General features: G+C 41.5%; 1 protein-coding gene across 1 annotated transcript in view; it reads right to left on the bottom strand.

The window, feature by feature from the left end:
- Positions 1 to 27,510, bottom strand: part of ccdc146 (coiled-coil domain containing 146) — a 110,092-nt gene that overhangs the window by 20,921 nt on the left and 61,661 nt on the right. Inside the window, exons 10-18 of the mRNA XM_061914304.1 lie at positions 26,934 to 27,023; positions 26,630 to 26,726; positions 22,413 to 22,505; positions 19,457 to 19,624; positions 19,279 to 19,367; positions 18,862 to 19,026; positions 15,423 to 15,498; positions 15,200 to 15,348; positions 14,884 to 15,112 (exon numbers count right to left, since the gene is read on the bottom strand). Of these exons, the coding sequence (XP_061770288.1) occupies positions 14,884 to 15,112; positions 15,200 to 15,348; positions 15,423 to 15,498; positions 18,862 to 19,026; positions 19,279 to 19,367; positions 19,457 to 19,624; positions 22,413 to 22,505; positions 26,630 to 26,726; positions 26,934 to 27,023 (1,156 nt within the window). The remainder of the gene's footprint in view (positions 1 to 14,883; positions 15,113 to 15,199; positions 15,349 to 15,422; positions 15,499 to 18,861; positions 19,027 to 19,278; positions 19,368 to 19,456; positions 19,625 to 22,412; positions 22,506 to 26,629; positions 26,727 to 26,933; positions 27,024 to 27,510) is intronic.

Raw genomic sequence — 27,510 nt, 5'->3', positions numbered from 1 at the left:
TAAGAATACCATCATGAAAAGCACATTTAATAAAAAAAACACTTTATTTTGGTCTTACCTTTACTTATAAATGAAGTCCATGCGCAGCTCCTTCTGATCAAAAGCATCAAGTCAGTTTTTAAAAGTCTCTCTGTCTCGATGGAGATCTTCCTTTATTATCTCCTGCTTCGATTGAAAGTCCAGTTTAGAAAACTGTTTTATTTTCGATATGTAATCCTCCATGTTAAAAGTGCAAGCGAGAGGAAAAAATAAAGGATCGCTGCTCACTCTTGCTGCTTGTTGTCACTTCTTCTGCAGCCGAGTAGTCGCAAGAAGGATCACTAGCGCCCTCTACCACCAGGAGGCGGGAGTCGTTTAATGACTCATATTTGACACACGCAGCTACGGTATACTAATAAAACATAGCTGCTCACTGTTCTTTTTAGCATATTCAATAGCTTGGACCTTAAATCCTACTGAATAGCTCTTTATCCTCTTCCCTTTATGCGATTTCATGGACTGAAATCAGCCTCCTCCATTTTGAAAATGATGACAGGTGAAGTGTCACTCATGACATGACGAGTTTGACCCGGTGGAAATTCTAGGCATATGCTAATTAATTAAAGCCGGCAGCGTTTCTGGGTGTTGTTGATAAATGGCTTTCGCTCTGCATAGTAGAGTTTTAACTTGCACTTACAGATGTAGCGACAAACTGCAGTTACTGAGAGTGGGGTTCTGAAGTGTTCCTGAGGCCATGTGGTGATATCTTTTACACACTGATGTCTCTTTTTGATGTAATACCGCCTGAGGGATCGAAGGTCACGGGCATTCAATGTTGGTTTTAGGCCTGGCAGTGATTTCTCCAGATTCTCTGAAACTTTTACTGATATTACAGACCGTAGATGGTGGAATCCCTAATTTCCATGCAATAGCTCGTTGAGAAATGTTGTTCTTAAACTGTTAAACTTTGCTCACGCATTTGTTCACAAAGTGGTGACCCTCGGCCCATTATGGTTTGTCAATTACTTAGCATTTCATGGAAGTTGCTTTTCAACCCAATCATGGCACCCACCTTTAAAATAAAAATAATTACATTTAAAAATATTTTTTTAAGTAATATATTCTGGCGGCCCAGCCTCACCCAGACTGCATCCAGTGGCCCCCAGGTCAATTTAGTTTGAGACCCCTGCTCTATAGGCAGAATACTCCCATTCACTGCATTGTTTATGTACACAGGTATATATGTGCCGTATCTAAAAAACAAGGGGGGAGGAGTATATTTACAGCTAGAATTCACCAAGTCAAGTATTTCATATATATATATATATATATATATATATATATATATATATATATATATATATATACAATTAAAATAAGTACTTGAATTTCAGTGTTCATTTATTTACACATATACACACAAATTAACACTCATCTACTCATTGTTGAGTTAAGGGTTGAATTGCCCATCCTTGTTCTATTATTTGTCACTATTTTTCTAACCATACGCATGTACAGTAGATGGCAGTATTGTCCAGTTTAAGGGTGTCACAAGATTGCTGTTTACGGCAGACGAACTGCTTTACGGTATACGAAAACGTGACTGCTGTTGTTGTGTGTTGTTACCGCGCTGGGAGGACGTTAATGAGATGAGTGACCCGTCACTAATCCTAACATTATGGCATTTCCCCGCCTTGTTACGCCTTAGACATGACCTCAGAGGGTGGAAAATTGTCTCCCCTCCCACATTCCGCGTCGGGTCATGATGCATGTTAAACAGAACCGTTTCCCGCAAAGCCTCTTTAACCGTACGCCGCTGTACAAAGCCGTCCTGGCTGTCTTTGGCTCGGCCTTCTTTGCAAGTAGGATAAAAAGGAGTCTCCCAAATGTTTTAGCTCTGAAAAGACATGTGGCTCAAATCTGGTGCAGCACCGTCCCCCCCGGGGAGCTTTTTAAAGAAAAGATGATTTGTGTAAAGGTTTGTCGGCTACACATGTGTCGAGAGGTGCTTTACAGATGGAGGTGCCCTGCAGGGAGGATATTTTCTCCCCATAGATTTATTTTAAAGTCGTGGATGGTTGCACGCTGAAAGGAACTGCTTAATGTTTATGATACGGCGATCAAATGGTGATCATGATTATTATGACTACAGCAGATAACCCCGCTCTCTGTCTGTCAGTTCCAATTCTCCCTTTTTGTTTCTTTCTCTTTTCATTTCACATCCTTTATCTAGCGCCGCTCTCATGCACGCTTCCCTTTATCTCCTTCCTCACCCGCGCGCCTCTACGTTGGAGTCCATAAGCGGCACGGTGCACATGACGCCCGTGTGACACGGAGGGGTGAGACGGCTGTGCTTTAAAAGGGGGGTGAGACGTCACTTGGGATCAGACTTAGCCGAAGTTGGCGCTCAGAGAGGCTTGGTTAATCTGGTGAAGTGAGAGGAAATGGGAATCATCACTTTGTTCCACGTTGCGGTGCAGGTGTGTGAACACGCAGAGACCGCGTGGTCCAGCGGCTGTTTCATAAGACGGGTCAGGTCAAGACCGCCTGTGTCTAGATTGTTGTTTTTTTACACCCTGGTTTTTTTTCCACTTCCTCAAGGAGTCCAATTGATCCCCTCTGGCATGCAGAAATATCTTCTCATGTTGCTTTTTTTATGCACATGACAATGCACCTGTTTGGGGATTTTTTCTGTTTCTGCTCCTTAAAAATCTTTCACTCATGTAAATATAGCCACAATCATTTAGAACAGGGGTGTCCAAACTTTTTACACTGAGGGCCACACACTGAAAAATCAAAGCAAGCGTGGGCCATTTTGATATGTTTTTATTTAAAAAAACAATACAATATATGTGTAAAAATATACATTTAGGCCTCCACTCAGGCTTGATCTCAGGGACCCCGCCAGAGTGAGAAGAGGTTTTAAATTAATTAGCGCCCTGGCGGCAGTTCTAGGAAATACAGTACTTTATTGATCCCTGGGGGAAATTCCGCAAAAAGGTAAATGTTGTGTTTTTAGTGTTTTCCTGCCTTCTCCTTTTGTCTGCACCTGTGCTTTTAGTGATTCGTCCTCGGCGGGAGGCGGACCTTGAGGCACACCTGCTCGCATGTAGCACACCGGTATTTAGGCCCGTCACTGTCAGCTTGGCCTCGCCGGTTATTGTCTCTTGCACCTCCCACGTGCATGTGCCTGCTTCACTTCGTCAGTCCCGGTATGTTGTCTCTCCTTATTCCTGTAATCCCTCACCTCTTTGTGTTTGCTTCCTAGCCCCCCTGAGGTAAAAGGGATTTGGTGTTGGACTTTTTGCTGTGCTCAGTGCGCCCTGGCCTTTTTCCCTGCCGACCACTGAGGAACCTGTTTGTTTGTTTATTCATGGTGTGCACTTCTGCCCCATCACCTTTTGGACTTATCAAATATTCCCCTTTTTATAATTCAACCTTGCCTCCCGTCCCTGCATCCTGCGGTCACCTTCTTGATCAGGTCCGAACAGTAAAGGTATTTTTTAATTATTAATATGTGACTGAAGGATGCCATGTTGCTTCCGGTGTTCCACATGAAAGGCACAGGCGGATAAATGCAGTATATATCATTCAAATGCGGGTATATTGTGAAGCAAATTGTTCAATAGTTTTGTCTGTAATCCAATGAAGCAATGCAGTGTTGCCGTGGCAACAACAGCGATGCTATCATCCCAGCTAGAAAAAACATTTAATTGTAGAATAAACACATTAAGTTGCTTTACCCAAAGTAATATGTTGCGTGTTAAAACAACATCAGATAAAGAAAATTACCTCATAAAATATATAAAAATAACGCGAAGCAGTTTTAAAACTGAAGCCTGCTTTCCTCCAGCAAATTAATAGATGATAATGATTACCGCCGCCGCCCCCACGCTCGTACACTCTCACTGCTTTGATAAGGAAATAAAAGAATGGGAAGGATCCTCAGGCTTTGGCAATTCTCGAAACATAAAAAAAAAAATGATACCTAGGGTCCAGGCCATGCATGAAATTAAAAACGGTATGTTATAAAAGGTCAAACAAAGCCAATCCTCATGGTTGAATTAATTGTGATAATCAGAGTATGGAGAAAAAAAACATGGCCAATGTGCTAGAAAAGGCACATTTTGAAAGAATATTATCTAGAAGTTTTGTAAAATGTTTTACTGTATTTTCCGGACTATAAGGCGCACTTAAAATCCTTTTTTCGCTCTCAAAACCCGACAATGCGCCTTATTACCCGGTGCACCTAATGTACGGAATAATTCTGGTTGTGCTTACTGACCTCGAAGCAATGTTATTTGGTACATGATGTAATGACAAGTGTGACAAGTAGATAACGGTCAAACATAAGAGATATGTGTAAAGCAGGGGTCACCAACGCGGTGCCCGCGGGCACCAGGTCGCCCGTAAGAACCAGATGAGTCACCCGCTGGCGACTAATTTGGTTTCAATTTTTGTTCTGGAAAATGTAGAAGAAATAATGATTTGTGTTTGTTAGAAATATAGCTTGGTCCAGTTTGTTATATATTCTAACAAAGTGCAGATTGGATTTTAACCTATTTAAAACATGTCATCAAAATATATATATTTATTGTGAGAAATCATTAAGATGATCAAAGATAAATATCATTAATTATTAATAATAACAACAGAGTTAAAAGTAAATTGAGCAAATTGGCTATTTCTGGCAATTTATTTAACTGGTAGCCCTTGGCATTAATCAGTACCCAAGAAGTAGCTCTTGCTTTCAAGAAGGTTGGTGACCACTGGTGTAGACTGTAACATGATGGCAATACGACTCAAGTAAACCTTACCAACATGTTATATGTTCCACTGAAAATATAGAACATTACACATGGCGCTCAAAATTCTATGAAAATGTTTTAGTAAGACTTCAGTAAGCTATGAAGTCGCACCGCTTGATGCATTCTTGGCGCATTAAACATAGGATTATTATTATGGTGTGTGTATAAGGTAAGATATTATCTGGCGTTTTGTTTGGCAATATTATGCAAAAGCAACTTTTCTTATACCTTCGGGTACCTGCTGATCTGTATTTGGGATTTGCATAAATCCTGAAAAATTGCGCGAGTCTGCCTTTGTAGTCCGCTTAGCGACCGACTCCGTAGTCAATAAGCTTCGGTTTCTCTATCTTGTTGTTATGGGACAAGTTCTTACTTAAATGTCTGAAAACTCGCCATGAAAGCGCTAAAACATACCGGTGTTGGTCATCTGGACGCTATAAGTCCTTAATTCATCTTGAAAGATCAGAATCAGAAATACTTGATCAATCCCCGTGGGGAATTCAAAATGCCCCTGCAACAAAAAGAATAGCTAGATGTAATAACCTGGTCGAGTTGGTATTTTCAGGTATTGTACCGTATTTTTCGGACAATAAGGCGCACTTAAAATCCTTTCATTTTCTCAAAACTCGACAGTGCGCCTTATAACCCGGTGCACTTATGTACAGAATAATGTTGGTTGTGCTTATTGACCTCAAAGCTATTTCATTTGGTACACGGTGAAATGATAAGTGTGACCAGTAGATGGCAGTCACATGTAAGAGATAGGTGAAGACTGCAATATGACTCAAGAAAACAACACAAACATTTTATATGTTCCATTGGAAATATAGAACATTACACAAACCACTCAAAAATCCATCAAAATGTTTTAGTAGGACATCGGGGGACGGCGTGGCGAAGTTGGTAGAGTGGCTGTGCCAGCAATCTGAGGGATGCTGGTTCAATCCCACCTTCTACCATCCTAGTCACGTCCGTTGTGTCCTTGAGCAAAACACTTCACCCTTGCTCCTGATGGGACCTGGTGAGCGCCTTGCATGGCAGCTCCCGCCATCAGTGTGTGAATGTGTGTGTGAATGGGTGAATGTGGAAATACTGTCAAAGCACTTTGGGCTCCTTAAAAAGGGTATAAAAGCGCTATACAAGTACAACCCATTTACCATTAGTAAGGTATGAAGTCGCACCACTTGATGGATTGCACTGTGCTTCAACATGCGAGTATTATTATGGTGTATGTATAAGGTAAGAAATATTATCTTTTTTATTCTTATTGTAATATTTCTCTATTTTGTTTCCATTTAAACCCCCATTATTTACTTTTTACTTTTTTTAAATTGATCTCAACTCTGTACACTGCTGCTGGAATTTTAATTTTCCCGAAGGAACTCTCCTTAAGGAATCAATAAAGTACTATCTATCTATCTATCTATCTATCTATCTAAACTTCAACTCTGTCTCTGCTTGATTCCTTCTTCTTGTCTTGTGTAATAGATAGTTTGGTGTTTGAACCTGACAGTAATTTGTTTTAAGTTCATGCACTGTGTTGGTTTTGGAACAAGGTGATGTTCATGCACGCTTCATTTTGTGCACCAGTAAATAAATAAATGGGTTGTACTTGTATAGCGCTTTTCTACCTTCAAGGTACTCAAAGCGCTTTGACACTACTTCCACATTTACCCATTCACACACACATTCACACTGATGGAGGGAGCTGCCATGCCAGGCGCTAACCAGCACCCATCAGGAGCAAGGGTGAAGTGTCTTGCTCAGGACACAACGGACGTGACGAGGTTGGTACTAGATGGGGATTGAACCAGGGACCCTCGGGTCGCGCACGGCCACTCTCCCACTGCGCCACGCCGTCCCTACAGTAAAAAAACATATGACTCTGTCTTGAATTAAAAAACTGTAAATATAAAATAATATTTTTCACTAAAGAAAGGTTCGGTGAATGAGCATTTGAAACTGGTGGGGTTCGGTACCTCCAACAAGGTTAAGAATCACTGATTTAAGGTGTATTGGCGCTCTTTACTTCTACCTGCGTCCGTGTACACGGCGGCGTTTTACTAAGTCATAAATTTTACTTTTTGAAACAGATACCAATAATTTTGAAACAGATACCGATATTTTCTGATATTACATTTTAAATAATTTATCGGCTGATAATATCGGCAGTCCATCTCTACTTATACTTGTATGGTACTTTTGTACCTTCAAGGAACTCAAAGCGATTTTGACACTATTTCCACATTCACCCATTCACACACGCTGATGGTGGGACCCATCAGGAGCAAGGGTGAGGTGTCTTGCTCAAAGACACAGCGGACTTGACAAGATTGGTAGATGATGGGGATTGAACCAGGAACCCTGAAGTTGCTGGCACGGCCACTCTCCCAACCGCAGCGCGCCGTCCCCAAACAGGCCATTCATCGGCAGTGCGCCTTGTAATCCGGAAAGTACGGTAACGTTGCAGGAATGACAATAAGTTACTTTTTGATATCAAAATAAAACACAAAGCAGTTTGGCTAATGAAGATGAGGTCTAATAAACAAGTTTTGTTCTTCTCAAACGCCCTCTTTTGCTTCAGTACAACAGTTTGGCCAACAATAAAATAAAGTGGAGTGACAACTCTCACATCGAATACACAACATACACATTGAGATGACAAAACATTTTAGCGAGTATTGATGTTATTTAAACACTGATACAGTTTGCAGTTTAATGAAGGACTGGTGAGTATCCCAGGAAACAAACTAAAGACTTTATAAACAAGTTGTGACAACGTTCACGACACATCGCCTGCTGCATGTTTCCTCACGTCATTAACTCTTAGTCCCAGCAGCTGAATGACTCTGTATTGAGTAAATAAAAGTAACATAAAATAGTTTTGTTATGATCCGCTGCCTGGATCGTAGTCTATTTATGTTTTTCGGTTCACTTGTGTTCTCAGCACCTTTAGTGTTTGTGTCTCAGTTGCCATGACAGCAGAATACATTCACCTGCCTCTGGTTAGTGTTCGGGAAACGCACCTGTTGCCCGGGCACTGATCAGAGGGCTATTTAGTCCATGCCCTGGCCTCACTAGGTCTGGCTTCCTAGTTTGTTTTATACAACAGATGACGACGTTTGTTTCCTGCTCTGTACCTTCTAAGTTCCACGCTAGGCTCTTTTACCTTCTAGCTCCCACGCTAGCTCCTTTAGTTTTTGCCTTGAGTTCTATTAGCACGTTTTTCCTTGTTACCGTCTGATTTATTTATAAATAAATCATTTGTGTCCTAAGCCCCATCTGTATTCCTGGGAGAACAAACCCTGCATCACGATGCCACCCGGTCGTCACAAGTTTTCTCCTTCTCTGTATACATTTAGTGTGGGGACAAGTGAGTGTCTCTGATATTGTCCACACCCGTCTCCACCTAAACCCAGCATTGCGCTCTTAAACGCACGCCCGTAGGTGAGGGAAAATGATGGTAAACCAAGCGCTTGGCTCTGTTTACTCCAAGGGGAAATCTCAGCAAAGTCCGTGTAGTTCATCCGCCATGATTATCAAGCCAAACGATGCGAGTGCGCATGCGCCTGACTTTGTTTTGCCTAAAATGCATTAATAAACAGCGGTGTTTTATTAACAAAAAAAAAAATAGATGGTATTACTAACCGTCTGGAATTTTATCGCAAATTATCATTGTACCGTTTACTGTTACATCCCTCGTCCATGAACAAGTATTGTGAGCCATTTGTCTGCGAGCCAAACAAATGGCTCACAATGGAGACAAAGCAAAACGCCTGTTTGGCTTCTACAAACCCTGTTTCCATGTGAGTTTGGAAATTGTGTTAGATGTAAATATAAACAGAATACAATGATTTGCAAATCATTTTCAACCCATATTCAGTTGAATATGCTACAAAGACAACATAATTGATGTTCAAACTCATAAACAATTTTTTTTTTGTGCAAATAATCATCAACTTTGGAATTTGGTGCCAGCAACACGTGACAATGAAGTTGGGAAAGGTGGCAATAAATACTGATAAAGTTGAGGAATGCTCATCAAACACTTATTTGGAACATCCCACAGGTGTGCAGGCTAATTGGGAACAAAAAACAAAAAATGCTCAGTCTTTCACAAGAAAGGATGGGGCGAGGTACACCCCTTTGTCCACAACTGCGTGAGCAAATAGTCAAACAGTTTAAGAACAACGTTTATCAAAGTGCAATTGCAAGAAATTTAGGGATTTTAACATCTACGCTCCATAATATCATCAAAAGGTTCAGAAAATCTGGAGAAATCACTCCACGTAAGCGGCAAGGCCGGAAACCAACATTGAATGACCGTGACCTTCGATCTCTCTGACGGCACTGTATCAAAAACCGACATTATCACCACATGGGCTCAGGAACACTTCAGAAAACTACTGTCAGTAAATACAGTTTGTCACTACATCTGTAAGTGCAAGTTAAAGCTCTACTATGCAAAGCGAAAGTCATTTATCAACAACATCCAGAAACGCCGCCGGCTTTTCTGGGCCCAAGATCATCTAAGATGGACTGATGCAAAGTGGAAAAGTGTTCTGTGGTCTGACGAGTCCACATTTCATATTATTTTTGGAAGTATTTGACATCGTGTCATCCGGACGAAAGGGGAAGCGAACTATCCAGACTGTTGTCGACGCAAAGTTGAAAAGCCAGCATCTGTGATGGTATGGGGGTGCATTAGTGCCCAAGGCATGGGTAACTTACACATCTGTGAAGGCACCATTAATGCTGAAAGTTACATACAGGTTTTGGAACAACATATGCTGCCATCTAAGCGCCGTCTTTTTCATGGACGCCCCTGCTTATTTCAGCAAGACAACGCCAAGCCACATTCAGCACGTGTTACAACAGCGTGGCTTCATAAAAAAAGAGTGTGGGTACTTTCCTGGCCCGCCTGCAGTCCAGACCTGTCTCCCATAGAAAATGTGTGGCGCATTATGAAGCGTAAAATACGACAGCAGAGACCCCGGACTGTTGAACGACTGAAGCTCTACATAAGAACATGAATGGGAAAGAATTCCACTTTCAAAGCTTCAACAATTAGTTTCCTGAGTTCCCAAACGTTTGAGTGTTGTTAAAAACTACTTTGGCACGTGTTGCAGCCATGAAATTCTAAGTTAATGATTATTTGCAAACAAAAAATAAAGTTTATGAGTTGGAACATCAAATATGTTGTCTTTGTAGCATATTCAACTGAATATGGCTTGAAAAGGATTTGCAAATCATTGTATTCTGTTTATATTTACATCCAACACAATTTCCCAACTCATATGGAAACGGGGTTTGTATTTGCAGAGTCTCTTTGCTTCCTTCTCCACTGCGGGTTTCCCCTAGTTAGACTTCCAGACAGCTTGGATGAAAATTTAGGAGCCCTAATGACTCACCACCACAGGGTGTGTGCAGCATGTCAGCCTGCTCCTCCCTGGAAGAAATAGTGATTGAGTGCGGGCATTTTGTCCAAAGGGTTGTGACATTATCCACGGGATGAGGACAGAGTGAGTGTTTTTAAGTGTTGCGAGGGAACTTCTCCCATCATCACACATGCAGGGGAGACGCCAGCAGCTCATAAATGCACACAATTCCACGCCGGCCTCTATGAAAACTCCAAACAAATGAAAGCCTCTGTATATTGAACTGCAACGGTCTCGCAGATGGCCTGATCTATCTTTGTCGGAATTTGCCATCAAAAGAGAAAGGAGGGGCGGCGGGGGGAATAAATAAAATAAATAAAGCGGCCGCACACACGTGGATACAAATGCATAATGTCTGTGAGAAATGGGCAGCATGGAGATTGCATTCACAGAGAGAATTGAACTGGCAAGCTTCCGCCAATGGATTTAATTTGGGTTCCCCGGTGGACCGAGATGAGCAATTTGGAAGATGATCTGTTTTACACCGAGGGGGAGACTGTTTGGCGTACACAAAACGGCGAGACAGATGAGCTGAATAACAGTGCAGACTGGACATAGAAGGTGTAGATCCTCTGTTGTCACATTGACTAAATTGCTTATTCCTTAGCCTACGAGCAAGGTGTGGTTTTACAAGCAAATGATCATCAATGGAGACCAAGTGTGTCCCTTAAAGGTTCAGTATAATGCTAAAATTATGTTTTAATGATGTTGTAACAATAGTATGTGCCCCTAGAGACTGTTTAAGATGAGATTTTGCAACAAATCTTAAAATAAAGCTAAGTATTCTTCAGTCAGCTATAGAAGCGGGAGCTATTGGGTTATTTTTTATTTTTTGGTAACACTTTAGTATGGGGAACATATTCACCATTAATTAGTTGCTTATTAAAAGTAACAAATACAAACCCCGTTTCCATATGAGTTGAGGAATTGTGTTAGATGTACATATAAACAGAATACAATGATTTGCAAATCCTTTTCAACCCATATTCAGTTGAATATGCTACAAAGACAACTTATTTGATGTTCAAACTCATAAACTTTATTTTTTTTGTGCAAATAATAATTAACTTAGAAGTTCATGGCTGCAACACATGCCAAAGTAGTTGGGGAAAGGGCATGTTCACCACTGTGTTACATCACCTTTTCTTTTAACAACACGCAAACGTTTGGGAACTGAGGAATCTAATTGTTGAAGCTTTGAAAGTGGAATTCTTTCCCATTCTTGTTTTATGTAGAGCTTCAGTCCTTCAACAGTCCGGGGTCTCCGCTGTCGTATTTTACGCTTCATAATGCGCCACACATTTTCCATGGGAGACAGGTCTGGACTGCAGGCGGGCCAGGAAAGTACCCGCACTCTTTTACTACGAAGCCACGCTGTTGTAACACGTGGCTTGGCATTGTTTTGCTGAAATAAGCAGGGGCATCCATGATAACGTTGCTTGGATGACAGCATATGTTGCTCCAAAACCTGTATGGACCATTCAGCATTAATGGTAACTTCACAGATGTGTAAGTTACCCATGCCTTGGGCACTAATGCACCCCCATACCATCACAGATGCTGGCTTTTCAACTTTGCGTCGATAACAATCCGGATGGTTACCTTTCTATTTGTTCCGGAGGACACCATGTCCTCTGTTTCCAAATATAAATTTGATATGTGGACTCATCAGACCACAGAACACCTTTCCACTTTGCATCAGTCCATCTTAGATGAGCTCGGACCCAGCGAAGCCGGCGGCGTTCCTGGGTGTTGTTAATCAATGGCTTTCGCTTTGCATAGTAGAGTTTTAACTTGCACTGACAGATGTAGCGACCAACTGTAGTTACTGACAGTGGTTTTATGAAGTGTTCCTGAGCCAATGTGGTGATATCCTTTCCACACTGATGTCGGTTTTTAATGCAGTACCGCCTGAGGGATTAAAGATCCCTAACATCATCGCTTACTTGCAGTAATTTTTCCAGATTCTCTGAACCTTTTGATGATTTTACGGACCGTAGATGGTAAAATCCCTAAATTCCTTGCAATAGCTTGTTGAGAAATGTTGTTCTAAAACTGTTGGACAATTTGCTTACAAATTGGTGACCCTCGCCCCATCCTTGTTTGTGAATTACTTAGCATTACATGGAAGCTGCTTTTATAGCCAATCATGGCACCCACCTGTTCCCAATTAGCCTGCACACCTGTGGGATGTTCCAAATAAGTGTTTGATGAGCATTCCTCAACTTTATCAGAATTTATTTTTCACTAAAGAAGGGTTCAGTGAATGCGCATATGAAACTGGTGGGGTTCGATACCTCCAACAAGGTTAAGAACCACTGGTATAGGACTATTAAACGATACTGGAAAGAATGAGAAGAAGAAGAAAAAAAGTAAGATGGGAACAAAGAAACAACAAACTGGAGAACGGCAGACGGAGCAAACAGATGGGAGGGGTTGTCTCCCTCAAATGGCAGCACATGGCCAAAATCCGATCCAACAAAGCAAGCGTCCGGGAAGAGCACGCAAGACTGGGATGACACAAGTTTCATCTATCTGCCAGTCAAAACCCGTCAGCCGAAAAAGGATGGCGTGGAGCGGCGACAAATGCGCCCGATCCCCCGACGCAGACGCTGGTGGGGGAAACGGGTGTCGCTCCATGCATTGCAAAGCAGCTTCATTCTCACTTTCATTCCATTTCTGTCCCCTTGTTTGGATGCTCATCTTTATGCATGCTCGCTTCTAAGCTGACGCTGTTGTTTCTGTCAAACAGACAGTTTTTCTTAACATAGCAAAGATAGATGGTGAGTATACATCACTGCCATTCACATCCTTGTTTCTAGAGATAAGAGGGCAAAATACACAATTTCTTCTTTAATAAACTGGAGTTTATTCCACCCTGCTTGTACATATCTTATTAAGATGATTATGTTTAACAGACATATCCAGTCATCTACATGCCAACATGCACATGGAAGTTGAGCAATGCAATCCCACGTCTGTGTAATCATGCACTTCTCGGAATTCTGAAATGACAACACACAATGAAACTTAAAATCCATGCTGATACAGCATGATGGAGTCACTGTAATGCATGTCTATTACGACAGCAGGCCTCAAATTTGTACTTTCTAAGGTCAAGGCAAGTGTCGCCTTAAAGAAGGGCTCATTTTTCAGGGCACCCACATTTGAGGTCCTCTCCAAGGTTCTCATAGTCATCATTGTCACTGGCGTCCCACTGGGTGTGAGTTTTCCTTGCCCTTATGTGGGTTCTTCCGAGGATGTCGTAGTGGTTTGTACAGTCCTTTGAGACATTTGTGATTTAGGGCTATATAAATAAACATTGATTGATTGATTGATTGATTGATTGATTGATTGATGCAGGCTGTTTCTTTCTTTAAAAAATAATAGTGAATCAAAATCAATGTCATTAGGAATTATGGACCTATTCAAGGCTCCAATAAGTCACGTTAAATATTCCACTTGGAAATATTTTTGGGGCAAAATGTAGCATATTTTGTGTTTGCCATATAAAAACTGGAGTTGTTTTTTTTAAAGAAGGGCCTAAAATGAACAAACAAAAAACATAAACAACAATTAAACTTATAATTGACGGATAGATCTGAAGTTGATCTCAAGATTATTGTGTTAAAGGTAAACAGTAAAAAATGTGTAATTTATTTTTTAACACTTTAATGAGTAGGACACTTTTGGATCCCCTATCATTTCAGTGTGATTTTTTTTTTAAGTGTCATTGCTCAAAAAATTATAATGAATGGTGTTATGAGTTATTGACTTTTTTAAGGCTCCAATTATTATATTATCTCAAATATTCAATCAATCAATCAATGTTTACTTATATAGCCCTAAATCACTAGTGTCTCAAAGGGCTGCACAAACCACTACAACATCCTCGGTAGGCCCACATAAGGGCAAGGAAAAATTCACATCCAGTGGGACGTCGGTGACAATGATGACTATGAGAACCTTGGAGAGGAGGAAAGCAATGGATGTCGAGCGGGTCTAACATGATACTGTGAAAGTTCAATCCATAAGGGATCCAACACAGTCGCAAGAGTTCAGTCCAAAGCGGATCCAACACAGCAGCGAGAGTCCCGTTCACAGCGGAGCCAGCAGGAAAACATCCCAAGCGGAGGCGGATCAGCAGCGCAGAGATGTCCCCAGCCGATACAAATATTCTAATAAAAAAAAATATTGGGTGATAATATTGCATATTTTGTGTTTTTTTCCATCAAAAAACAGGGTTTTTGTTGATAAAAAGAGCATACAACTTAAATCTTTAAAGTCATTATATTGACATATGGACTTAATGTAATCTTGAGATTTAAAACATGAATAATAATGAAACAAAATAATACTGAATAATGACACATTTTTAATATTTTTTTGACCAAAACCCTTTGGGGTCCCCGGGATAAAGCCTGAGTGGAGGCCGAAATGTATATTTTTAATACATATATTGTATTGGTTTTTAAAATAAAAAAATGTAAAAATGTTCCCCAGTTGCTTTGATTTTTCAGTCTGCAGCTCTAAGTGGAAAAAGTTTGGACACCCCTGCTTTAGGGCATCACGGCAAATGACGAGGCCGCAGTTAAATTTGAGCCCTGCAACACATTGACTGGAAGGAAGGGAAGAAACAACGCAACAAGCAACCCTACCTCTATCTGCAGCATGGTCAGCTGCTCCTCCAGCTCCTTCTGGACCAGCACCTCCTTCCCCTTCAAGCCGATCTGTCTGGTCAACTCGCTGATGGTCAACTTCAAATCCCTCATTTCCTTCTCCAGGTTCTCCAGCTCCAGGTTGCCCTCGGTGATGGCCGCCTCCTGCATGTTTACCTTCTTCTGGTAGTCGAACAACACCTCTTCGTGCTCCAGCAACTGGATGCCTCTGCAGAAGAACATCAAAAAACAAACAAGCTATAAGACATGCTCATTTTTTTTTAAATCGCCTACTTGAATTGGGCCTCAGACACACAGCAGATTGCGCCGCTGCACGATTCCTTCCTGGGTCTTGTTCATATGGAGAAGTGCTTGCTCCTGGTGGCTGATCATTTGCCTCAGCCTCCGTAACTCCACTTCATTGTCCTCACGCTCCTGACTGACCTGACGGCTCTGCCGAGCTACCTATGGGAAGCAAAACACAAATTCTACGACTCCCAATACTTGTTTTATTTATGGCACTTCAGAGCAGCCCAGACCGTGTTGATGTCGTTGCGTAATTTATCCTTCATTCTGCTGCTTTTGGAGATTTTCATATCCACTTTCTTCAGTAACCTGTAAAAAAAAAACACATGGCAGCAAAATCACATTCAGCCATTATTTTCAAGGCACAATACTGTACAAAGACAGTATGTTTTCCTCGACAAACCATAGCTACCCAGTGACAACAGCACTCATGCAGCCCGAGACTATGGTACCACCATCATGCTCTACTGTAAGTAAGATACAACTATGTTACTACCCACTTGTGGTGACAGATATTTAGACAATAACGCTTCCTTAGTGAACCTCAACACCCACGTGCATGCAGCATTCATGCAGACCGAGATTTGATGCTAACACCCATGTTTGACTGTAGCTAAAATGGAATTATCTTCCCGTCCGGTTATGGGGGGGTCTCTGGGCCCCCCAGTCGGGGCGTCCTGCCTTTCTGCCCCTGTGGGGTCTCTTGCTGGCTTGAAGGCTGGCTGTCCCCTGCTTCTCTCGTGCCTTGTCCTCTGCCGGGCGCGTCTGTCTGCGGCCCGGCACGCTGGGCCTGGCTCTGGGGTTCCTGTCGCTGGCCGGCCTGTCTGCGTGGGGCCGGTGGTCCCTGGTTCCCTGGGCGCCACACCTTCTCTTTGTGGGTTGGGCTGTCTGGGTGGCCGGGGCCGTACTCTGGCTCCCACACACACTGGGAGTCAGATATATTGCACATACAAATACACATATACTCACATACACACCATTATTCATACACACATACATACATACATACAGTGTGTGAATGTGTGTGTGTGAATGGGTGAATGTGGAAATAGTGTCAAAGTGCTTTGAGTTCCTTAAAGAAGGTAGAAAAGCACTATACAAGTACAACTTATTTACCATTTACATACATACATACATACATACGTACCTACACTCCCACATACACAAATACAGTACATACTTACATACTCAAAGTTCGTACATCCACACTCGCATTAACTGTACAAACATACGTATACACTTACAGTACATGTACATATACATTCACGGTACAAACATGCATATACTGTACACATACTGTACATATACATTCACTGTACAAACTTACACATACATGTACTGTACATATACACTCACTGTACAAACATACATATACACATATATACAATGACTGTACAAACATACATATACACATATATATACATTCACTGTACAAACATAAATATAGACAGACATGTACACATACATCCACTGGACAAACATACATATACTGTACATATACACTCACTGTACAAACATACATATACACATTCTGTACATATACAAGTACATATACATACATACACTCATGCACATAATCATGTTTCATCAAACATAAATAAATGTTGTTGCCCTAGGATAAACTGGGTAACACATGGCACACTAACAAAGCTTAACCTATTGTTACCATAACAATCTATAAGGTTAATATAAGTTGCTTCTCTTTCTTCCCCTCCATATAACGTACACTTATTCAGCCTGTTGTTCACTATTCTTTATTTATTTTAAATTGCCTTTCAAATGTCTATTCTTGGTGTTGGATTTTATCAAATAAATTTCCCCCAAAAATGCGACTTATAGTCCATTGCGGCCTATAAATGTTTTTTTCCTTCTTTATTATGCATTTGCGGCCGGTGCAACTTATACTGTGGAGCGACTTATAATCCTGAAAATACGGTAATTAATTGATTGTTTTTAATAACTACTGACATGTATCCAATTTGGGCAGCACGGAGGAAGAGGGGTTAGTGCGTCTGCCTCAAAATACGAAGGTCCTGGGTTCGATACTGCACTCGGGATCTTTCTGTGTGGAGTTTGCGTGTTCTCCCCGGGACTCCGGCTTCCTCCCACCTCCAAAGACATTCACCAGGGGATAGGCCCCGCCCACCTCCAAAGAAATGCACCTGGGGATAGGCCCCTCCCACCTCCAAAGACATGCACCTGGGGATAGGCAACACTAAATGGTCCCTAGTGTGTGAATGTGAGTGTGAATGTTGTCTTTCTATCTGTGTTGGCCCTGTGATGATGTAGCGACTTGTCCAGGGTGTACCCCGCCTTCCGCCCGATTGTAGCTGAAATAGGCACCAGCACCCCCCACGACACCAAAGAGAATAAGCGGTAGGAAATGGATGGATGGATTATTGTTCTTATTGTTTTTATTATTGTTATTAATTTTGTTATTGTATAATTATTATAATTATTATTTGTATTGGTATTAATTGAATTAATACATTTCATTATTAATATTATTGTTGTTGTTGGCGCAATGGGAGAGTGGCCGTGCGCAACCCGAGGGTCCCTAGTTCAATCCCCACCTAGTACCAACCTCGTCATGTCCGTTGTGTCCTGAGCAAGACACTTCACCCTTGCTCCTGATGGGTGCTGGTTGGCGCCTTGCATGGCAGCTCCCTCCATCAGTGTGTGAATGTGTGTGTGAATGGGTAAATGTGGAAGTAGTGTCAAAGCGCTTTGAGTACCTTGAAGGTAGAAAAGCGCTATACAAGTACAACCCATTTTTTTTGTTTTTATCATTATTGGTATTGGTATTAATGTCATTAATACATGTAATTATTATTATTATTGGTATTAATGTTATTAATATAACAATTATTATTGGTTTCAATGTTACTAATAATATTATTGTTGTTGTTTTTATTATTGTTATTAATTTTGTTATTGTATTATTATTATTATTATTATCATTATTATTTGTATTGGTATTAATGTTAATACATTTCATTATTATTATTTTTGTTTTTATTATTATTGATATTGCTATTGTATCCATCCATCCATTTCTACCGCTTATTCCCTTTTGGGGTCGCTGGCGCCTATCTCAGCTACAATCGGGCGGAAGCCGGTGTACACCCTGGACAAGTCGCCACTTCATCGCAGGTCCAACACAGATAGACAGACAACATTCACACACTAGGGACCATTTAGTGTTGCCAATCAACCTATCCCCAGATTATTACCATTATTGGTATTATTGTTATTAAAAAAATGGACGGGACTCTCGCTACTATATTGGATCCACTTTGGACTGGACTCTCACCGTCATGTTGGATCCACTAGGGATTGGACTTTCACAATATCATGTTAGACCCGCTCGACATCCATTGTTTTCGGTCCCCTACATATGCTGTCCTCTCCAAGGTTTCTCATAGTCATCACTGTCACCGACGTCCCACTGGGTGTGAGTTTTTCCTTGCCCTTATGTGGGCTCTGTACCAAATATGTCATTGTGGTTTGTGCAGCCCTTTGAGACACTTGTGATTTAGGGCTATACAAATAAACATTGATTGATTGATTGATATATTTGTTGTTAGTAATATACTATAGTAATGTTCCTTGAAAAGACATCATGTAAAAAAACACGTGATGTAATAGATATGTGACATCACACACACACACCTGTCCTTCCTGCTCACAACACCTTTCTGGATCTGCAGCTGGTTTTCCAGCACCTCCACCTGCTCCAGTAACTCGGCGAGGCTCTCCGAGGCAACTTGCTTTAGCTTGACGTACTTATTTTTCTCCTCGGTGATTGCGTCGCAAAGTTCCCCGTACTGTAGCAGTCTGAGGAATAAAAGGAACAATTAATTAGCGGCTCAGTCGGGCTTGTAATCAGTGTCTGCAGACAACAGATGCCTTTTAAGCCTGAGCTCCGTCTTCTCGCCGGCAGAGCGAGGTGAGCGTCGTAAATTGCCAAAATGAGTTTTTTGGGGGGGAAAGTGGTCACATCAGTTTGCGGCGACCTTATCCTTGCAAACATTAAATGAGGGGAAGTTGGCAGCGGGCAGAGAGACATGGGAATAAGAAGCGTGACACCTGCGCCGCAGCATGGAACTCAGCTTGCTGTGCTGCATGGCGATGAGCTCCTTCTCTTGCACTTCCTGTCGGATGTGTTGGTTCATTTGCTGCGGATGGATGAAACGACACAGGAAGAGGGGGCCTTTAAAATGGCAAAAACATTAGTCAGTGGAATATTAGTGTGTTCCTGCTGCACCTGAGCTCGTAACATCTCCCGGTGCTTGTGGCCCCTCTCCTCTGCTTTGATGTATGTGAGACGGCGGAGATGATGCAGTTCTTCTCTCAGGCCGTCTGACTCCCTCAGCAGCTCCTGAATGATCCCGTACTGCTGCTGCTTCTGGCTGGCCTTGTTGCTTCTTGACAACTACCAAGGGAGGAGAACGGCTTTGTGTTCACCATTGTTCTCAGTTGTTCAGATGTTTTTATTGTTGTTGCTTGTAGTGAAAAGGACATATTTTAGACCAGGGGTCTAAGACACGCGGCCTGTGAGCTGTGTGTCTGATTCATGGCTGCAACATGTGCCAAAGTAGTTGGGAAAGGGCATGTTCATCACTGTGTTACATCACCTTTTCTTTTAACAACACTCGTTCGGGAACTGAGGAAACTAATTGTTGAAGCTTTGAAAGTGGAATTCTTTCCCATTCTTGTTTTATGTAGAGCAGGGGTCGGGAACCTTTTTGGCTGAGAGAGCCATGAAAGCCAAATATTTGAAAATGCATTTCCGTGAGAGCCATATAATCTTTTTTTTTGACACTGAATACAACTAAATGCGTGCATTTTTTAGACCAACATTTTTACAGTGTAATAAGTCTCTTATTATTTTTAAAAATGGTAAAAAAAAAAAGGTAAATGGTTGTACTTGTATAGCGCTTTTCTACCCCAAAGCGCTTTGACACTATTTCTACATTCACCCATTCACACACACATTCACACACTGATGGCGGGAGCTGCCATGTAAGGCGCTAACCAGGACCCATCAGGAGCAAGGGTGAAATGTCTTGCTCAAGGACACAACGGATGTGACTAAGATGATAGAAGGTGGGGATTGAACCAGTAACCCTCAGATTGCTGGCACAGCCACTGTCCCAACTTCGCCACACAGTCCCCAAGATAATAACATTGTTATTCTAAAGCTAACCAATAATAAATATGAAACTTCTTACAGTTAAAGCGACTTCTTGAACAGGTGCGATAGAAAACGGATGGTTGGACAAAAATGCATGAGAATTTTTTATAATTTCAACGTTATTTTTAACACTGTGATTACCGGCGGAATTATTAATTACTTATCGTGTTAAGCAATGTCAGCTAAGAGATATCTAAGAGCCAGACTCAGTCATCAAAAGAGCCGCATCTGGCTCTAGGGCCATAGGTTCCCTACCCCTGATGTAGAGCTTCAGTCGTTCAACAGTCCGAGGTCTCCGCTGCCGTATTTTACGCTTCATAATGCGCCACACATTTTCCATGGGAGACAGGTCTGGACTGCAGGCGGGCCAAGAAAGTACACGCACTCTTTTTTTACAAAGCCACGCTGTTGTAACACTTGTCTTGCTGAAATAAGCAGAGGCGTCCATGATAACGTTGCTTGGATGACAACATATGTTGCTCCAAAACCTGTATGGACCATTCAGCATTAATGGTGCCTTCACAGATGTGTAAGTTACCCATGCCTTGGGCACTAACGCACCCCCATACCATCACACATGCTGGCTTTTGAACTTTGCGCCTATAACAATCCGAATGGTTATTTTCCTCTTTGTTCTGGAGGACACCACATCCTCTGTTTCCAAATATAATTTGAAAAGTGGACTCGTCAGACCACAGAACACCTTTCCACTTTGCATCAGTCCATCTTAGATGAGCTCGGGCCCAGCCAAGCCGGCGGCGTTTCAGGATGGTTGATAAATGGGTTTGGCTTTGCATAGTAGAGTTTTAACGTGCACTTACAGATGTAGCGACAAACGGTAGTTACTGACAGTGGTTTTATGAAGTGTTCCTGAGCCCATGTGGTGATATCCTTTACACACTGATGTCGGTTTTTGATGCAGTACCGCCTGAGGGATCAAAGGTCCGTAATATCATCGCTTACGTGCAGTGATTTCTCCAGATTCTCTGAACTTTTTGATGATTTTACGGACCGTAGATGGTAAAATCCCTAAATTCCTTGCAATAGCTTGTTGAGAAATGTTGTTCTAAAACTGTTTGACAATTTGCTTACAAAGTGGTGACCCTCGCCCCATCCTTGTTTGTGAATTACTTAGCATTTCATGGAAGCTGCTTTTATACCCAATCATGGCACCCACATGTTCCCAATTAGCCTGCACACCTGTGGGATGTTCCAAATAAGTGTTTGATGAGCATTCCTCAACTTTATCAGTATTTATTGCCACCTTTCCCAACTTCTTTGTCATGTATTGCTGGCATCAAATTCTAAAGTTAATGATTATTTGCAAAAAAAAAAAAAAAAAAAAAAGTGTATTAGTTTGAACATCAAATATGTTGTCTTTGTAGCATATTCAACTGAATATGGGTTGAAAAGGGTTTGTATATGAATGGAGCTGAAGGAATCTACCAATCACGGTGTGATATGTGGCTCTTGAGGGCCGAACATTGACATCACTTCCGTGATGCAAGCAGAAAAACGTTTTTCCACCCACCCGACAATTATTGTTATTTGGGTCCAAAATGACTCTTGCATTAGTGGAAAAGCGGCAAATGAGTGAAAGTGACAGAGACGTTGCCATGGAGATAAAAGTTTTAATACGTGCCTGGCTGCAGTCCCACTGCGACACCTGTCCGTCAGTAATAACAGTCCCCGATAACCTGGACCAATTCAAACCGTTATTTTTTTTTTTTATTGTTTAATTTGCATTGCCTCACATTACTTTGTTCTCATTTTGTTCATTTATATTTTGATTTTAATTTGTGGTGAAAAAAAAATAAAGACATTTAAAAATATTGTTTTTAAGAAATCTTTTCTTGCAGCCCAGCCTCACCCAGACACAGCATCCAGTGGCCCCCAGGTAAATTGAGTTTGAGACCCCTGTTTTAGACAATGCTATTGCTTTGTTTCTTGCCGTTGTAGATATGCGGGACTAATGAGGCGGCAGAAAGATATTGTTTGCGCCCACACGCGGCGCCCACGTCCTCACCTGTTTTTCAAAGCTGACTTTGAGAGCATCCACTTCTTTCTGAAGAGCCATCCTCTGCGCGACTCTGGCCCCTCTTTTTGGAAGAGTGTCCAACTAGAAATTGAAGTCAGAAGGTCACAGTGAAAAGTTTTATGTCTGCTTTTGATCAGTCTCAACAGGATTGAAACTTCCAATTCTGTGTAAATAAAGACACAGTGGTACCTCGATGTTTGTATCCCTCGCTTTTCCGTAGGAGAAAAAGTTGCAATGGTGAAATTAAGTAGGTCATATTTTTGCTTTAAAATTAATAATGTGTAACTTCTTACATATTCGACTACAAGGTGCACTTAAAATCCTTTCATTTTCTGGAAAATCAACATTGTGCCTATTGTACGGAATAATTCTGATTGTGCTTACCGACCTCAAAGCAATGACCAGTAGATGGCAGTCACACATAAGAGATACCGTATTTCCTTGAATTGCCGCCGGGGTGCTAAATAATTTAAAACCTCTTCTCACTACGGCACTTACCAAAGGCATGTGGTAAATTTAGGCCTGCACTCTTAAAATTGAGTGTGATGTAAGGATACCATCATGAAAAGCACAGTTAATTAAAAAAAACGTTATTATAGTCTTACCTTTACTTATAAATGAAGTCCATGCGCAGCTCCTTCTGATCATAAGCATTGATAACTTGTTTATAGAAGTCTTCCTTATCTTTCTTCAGTTTTAAAAGTCTCTCTGTCTCGATGGAGATTTTTTATTACCTCATGCTTCGATTGAAAGTCCAGTTTAGAAAACTGTTTTCGTTTAGATATGTAATCCTCCGTGTTAAAAGTGCAAGCGAGAGGAAAAAATAAACGATCGCTGCTCACTCTTGTTGCTTGTTTTCGCTTCTTCTGCAGACGAGTAGTCACAAGAAGGATAACTAGCGCCCTCTACCACCAGGAGGCGGGAGTCATTTAATGACTCATATTTGACACACGCAGCGACGGTATATTAATAAAACATAGCTGCTAAATTTTCTTTTTAGCATATTCAATAGCTTCTGTACACTGTCTGTTATTCATATCGATTCAATCCAACTTTGTACTATCTGGTTGTGAGTAATTAAAACGGTTTTAACAAACTCTCTATGGTTCCTGTTTTGGATTCTGACTTTCCGACTACCGTATATTCCGCACTATAAGGAGCACGGGATTATAAGGCGCACCTTCAATGAATGGCCTATTTTAAAACATTGTTCATATATAAGGCGCACCGCATTATAAGGCGCATAGAATAGATGCTACAGTAGAGGCTGGGGTTACGTTATACATCCTTTAGATGGAGCAGGGCTAAAGGGAATGTCAACAAAACAGTCAGATAGGTCAGGCAAATTTTATTAATAGATTACAAACCAGCGTTCTGACGACTCCGTTCACTCCCAAAATGAATAAACAGCTGTTTTATTATCTTCCCCGATTCAATAAACACGTAGAACACAGTCTGATACTGTTTCGGTAAATCAAACGTTAGTGCAATCACAATCTAGTAACACTGGAAATAGTGCAAAGCAATAATATATCAATAACTCAACGTTGCTCAAAGGATAATGTCACACAACACAACACACAAATTAAACATTTAAAGCTCACTTTAATAAGTTATTCCTCATCCACCAATCCCTCAAATTCTTCTTCTTCAGTGTTGGAATCACACAGTTGCAGGGTATCTGCAGGTTTCAGCAAGTCAAATTTAAGACTTTTTAAGACCTTTTTAATGCCACCTTGAATGAAATTTAAGACTGAAAAAAATCATAAAAAATCTATAAATATAAACGATGGTTGGGGATCCCACTGTACTACAACCTCAATGACTATCAGTCAAGTTTACTTTTTGTATGTTTATTAATAAACAAACTGATAAGCACCACTCTGCCAAACAGCTTATCAAAAATCTTGAGATATCCAAAAACTTTGACATCCAAAACAAACAAACCAACACAAACGCCAGTAAAACATAATAACCGAGGTGAGGGTAAAAATAAATTACATTTAAATTAACACATACCGAGTCCCGTTGACTTGGCTGAAGAGCCGGTTTTGGATGTGATGTGCTAATCTGTGTCTCGTAATATATGCTGTTTTGTCCTTTCCGCAGGAAAATGTATTAGCAACCTGAGAATCAGGAAACATCACACGAAAAAGATCGCCAATCCTATCATTTGAGGTGTAGGATTGATGTTTCACCACAGTGTGCAAGATCCATAACCCCTCGGATTTTAATATTGCTGTCCCGCCGAAGATTAGTGTCAGCTCAGTGCTGCTAGCGGCAGTTGTTGCTAGCTGGGGGGGCGTTGGCGCTGGACCCACGCAGAACTGAGAGATGCTCGGTGTTTGTTTTTGGCTCTCTGCCGCGATTTTATGCTTACCGCACTGCATGTGCCATTGTGCCAGGTTTGAAATCCCTCTTACAAAGTATGCACCTGGCCTCCTCGGGATTGGCAACAGGCTTAAGACAGCTTTTAAACCGGCTGTCCTCCAGCCAAGGCTTGCAAAACTTACATTTCCCCATGCTGACTGAAAGGCGGGACGCGAGGAAGAAAGGAAGGAGTCTGAGCGCGACCCGACTATGCGCGCGACTGACACTGAAATGACTCACTTTTACTCAAAGACGTGCCCCGAAAAAAAAAAAAAAAAACTGGCCCGACAATTTAAGACCATTGAGTACTGAATTTAAGACCATCTTAGGCATTTCTAATAAATGTAATACTTTTTAAGGCCTTAATTTTAGACACATGAATTTAAGACTTTTTAAGGATCCGCGGATACCCTGAGTTGGGCGAATACGGCATCCAACATGCCCGGCTCCGTCTCGTCCAAGTCGTCATTAAAGGAGTCAGTGTCGCTGCTGTTGTTGTTAAATTCTCTCGCTGCTGCTCTATTCCCGTCTTCTACTGTGACTGATCGCCTTGATTTTAAAATCTGCGTCCAAGCGTGTCTCTTAATAGGAGCCCTTTTGGGGTCTTTACATAAACACACAGAAACAGCACGCCTCCTGCAGTCATATATCCCAGCATGCACCGCGAGCTTCTTCTACGGGGGAAAATTAAGTCGGTGGCTGCTTACCGTAGTTGCGAAACCTGTTGCGGCTCAATATTGGTCCATATATAAGGCGCACTGGATTATAAGGCACACTCTAAGCTTTTGAGAAAATTTGAGGTTTTTAAGTGCGCTTTATTGTGCGGAAAATACAGTACATAAAATTGGCTACCACTAACAGGATGAGACCCCGGGTTAAATCCCCGACATTTCTACCACACAAGCAAATAATAATAAATGAATGGGTTGTACTTGTATAGCGCTTTTCTACCTTCAAGGTACTCAAAGCGCTTTGACACTACTTCCACATTTACCCATTCACACACACATTCACACACTGATGGAGGGAGCTGCCATGCAAGGCGCCAACCAGCACCCATCAGGAGCAAGGGTGAAGTGTCTTGCTCAGGACACAACGGACGTGACGAAGTTGGTACTAGGTGGGATTTGAACCAGGGACTCTCGGGTTGCGCACGGCCACTCTCCCACTGCGCCACGCCGCCCCCCATGGGGTTAATCATGATTAATCACAATTCAAGGGTGTGATTCATCAGATTTTTTTTAAATTATCACTTGAAAGCACTAGTATTTTTGCATAGAACAACTATAATTACTCTGTAAATTCATATTTTGTGTTGATATTTTAGGTTTCTGGAAGGGACCGATTGAATTGACGGTTTGGATTAAAAAAATGTTTTTTCATTTTTTGGCTGACCTTTCGGAACACATTACGAACAAAAACCCGCGGTTTTGTTCGTACCACTGTGATAATAGTCAACAAGCATTTAGATAAAGACGATGAATGATTTATTGTTGCTGTTGAATTGGAAAGGATGTGCTTGTTGAATTTGAAAAGCACTTAAACACATCCTGGCACAAGTTGGACGTCATTTTTTGACAGTTAAAGTACAAAAAAGGCTTTGTTTGCTACATTTCCTAAATACGTGAAATCCCTAATGTGTCAATGCGATTTCCTTTGGTGTGCGTGCGATATGTGCTGACACCCTTCCCTTGAGTTCTCTCTTTCGCTTCACAAACTGTACGGAACAGTGGAAACTGAGCATGCCACTGATGTCAGGGAAAATATCAAGTCATGTGCAACACACCAGTGTTTGGAGGTGCAAACTGGGCAGAAGCTGACATGCAGTAGGTCACCTGTGCTTGCAGGTCGGCGCAGGTGGAGTGCGTGTGTTGGAGCTGCTCGGTGGCCACGGTCAGGGCTCGCTCCATCCTCTTGAAGGCTTGCGTCTGCCTGCAGTCGACAGAAAACGTTTCATCACCATCCCTGTCTAAAATGAAGCATGTTGAGGACCGCAGGAGACGTTTGATTAGCTTTTAATCAGGTTTTAAACGCCTACGTTGATTCGGAGATGTATCCGTGTTCATTCCGGGGGCCGAGCACGAACCCCCCTCAAGGACAATGTCTTGTTAAATTGCCTTAATTATTTTTATTTTGTACCTTTTTTTCTCTCTGAGCTGCATGGATTGACTCTTGAAGAGAAGCTTATGCTCGCACATGATACTCTGCAACTTCATTTCCAGGATCCCTCTGGTAATAAAAGAAAAAGCATGCAAACACACAAAGCTGAATCAAATGTGCCTCCTTCTTCTCCTGAAAGCCGGCGTCCACTGCAGTGGACATTTGTGTTGATTGATTGATACTTTAATTAGTAGATTGCACAGTTCAGTACATATTCCGTACAATTGACCACTAAATGGTAACACCCCAATAAGTTTTTCAACTTAATCAATTCATGGTACAAATATATACTATCAACACAATACAGTCATCACACAAGTTAATCATCATAGTATGTACATTGAATTATTTACATTATTTACAATACGGGGGGTGGGATGAGGAGCTTTGGTTGATATCAGTACTTCAGTCACAACAATTGCATCAACAGAGAAATGTGGACATTGAAACAGTGTAGGTCTGACTTAGTAGGATATGTACAGCCAGCAGAGAACATAGTGAGTTCACATAGCATAAGAACAAGTATATACATTAGAAGTACATTTGAGTTGTTTAT

Source organism: Nerophis ophidion, linkage group LG10, assembly GCF_033978795.1.
Source record: "Nerophis ophidion isolate RoL-2023_Sa linkage group LG10, RoL_Noph_v1.0, whole genome shotgun sequence".
Taxonomy (NCBI): Eukaryota; Metazoa; Chordata; class Actinopteri; order Syngnathiformes; family Syngnathidae; genus Nerophis; species Nerophis ophidion.
The sequence above is the reverse complement of the archived record's forward strand: the minus strand, read 5'-3'. Positions and strand labels throughout refer to the sequence as shown.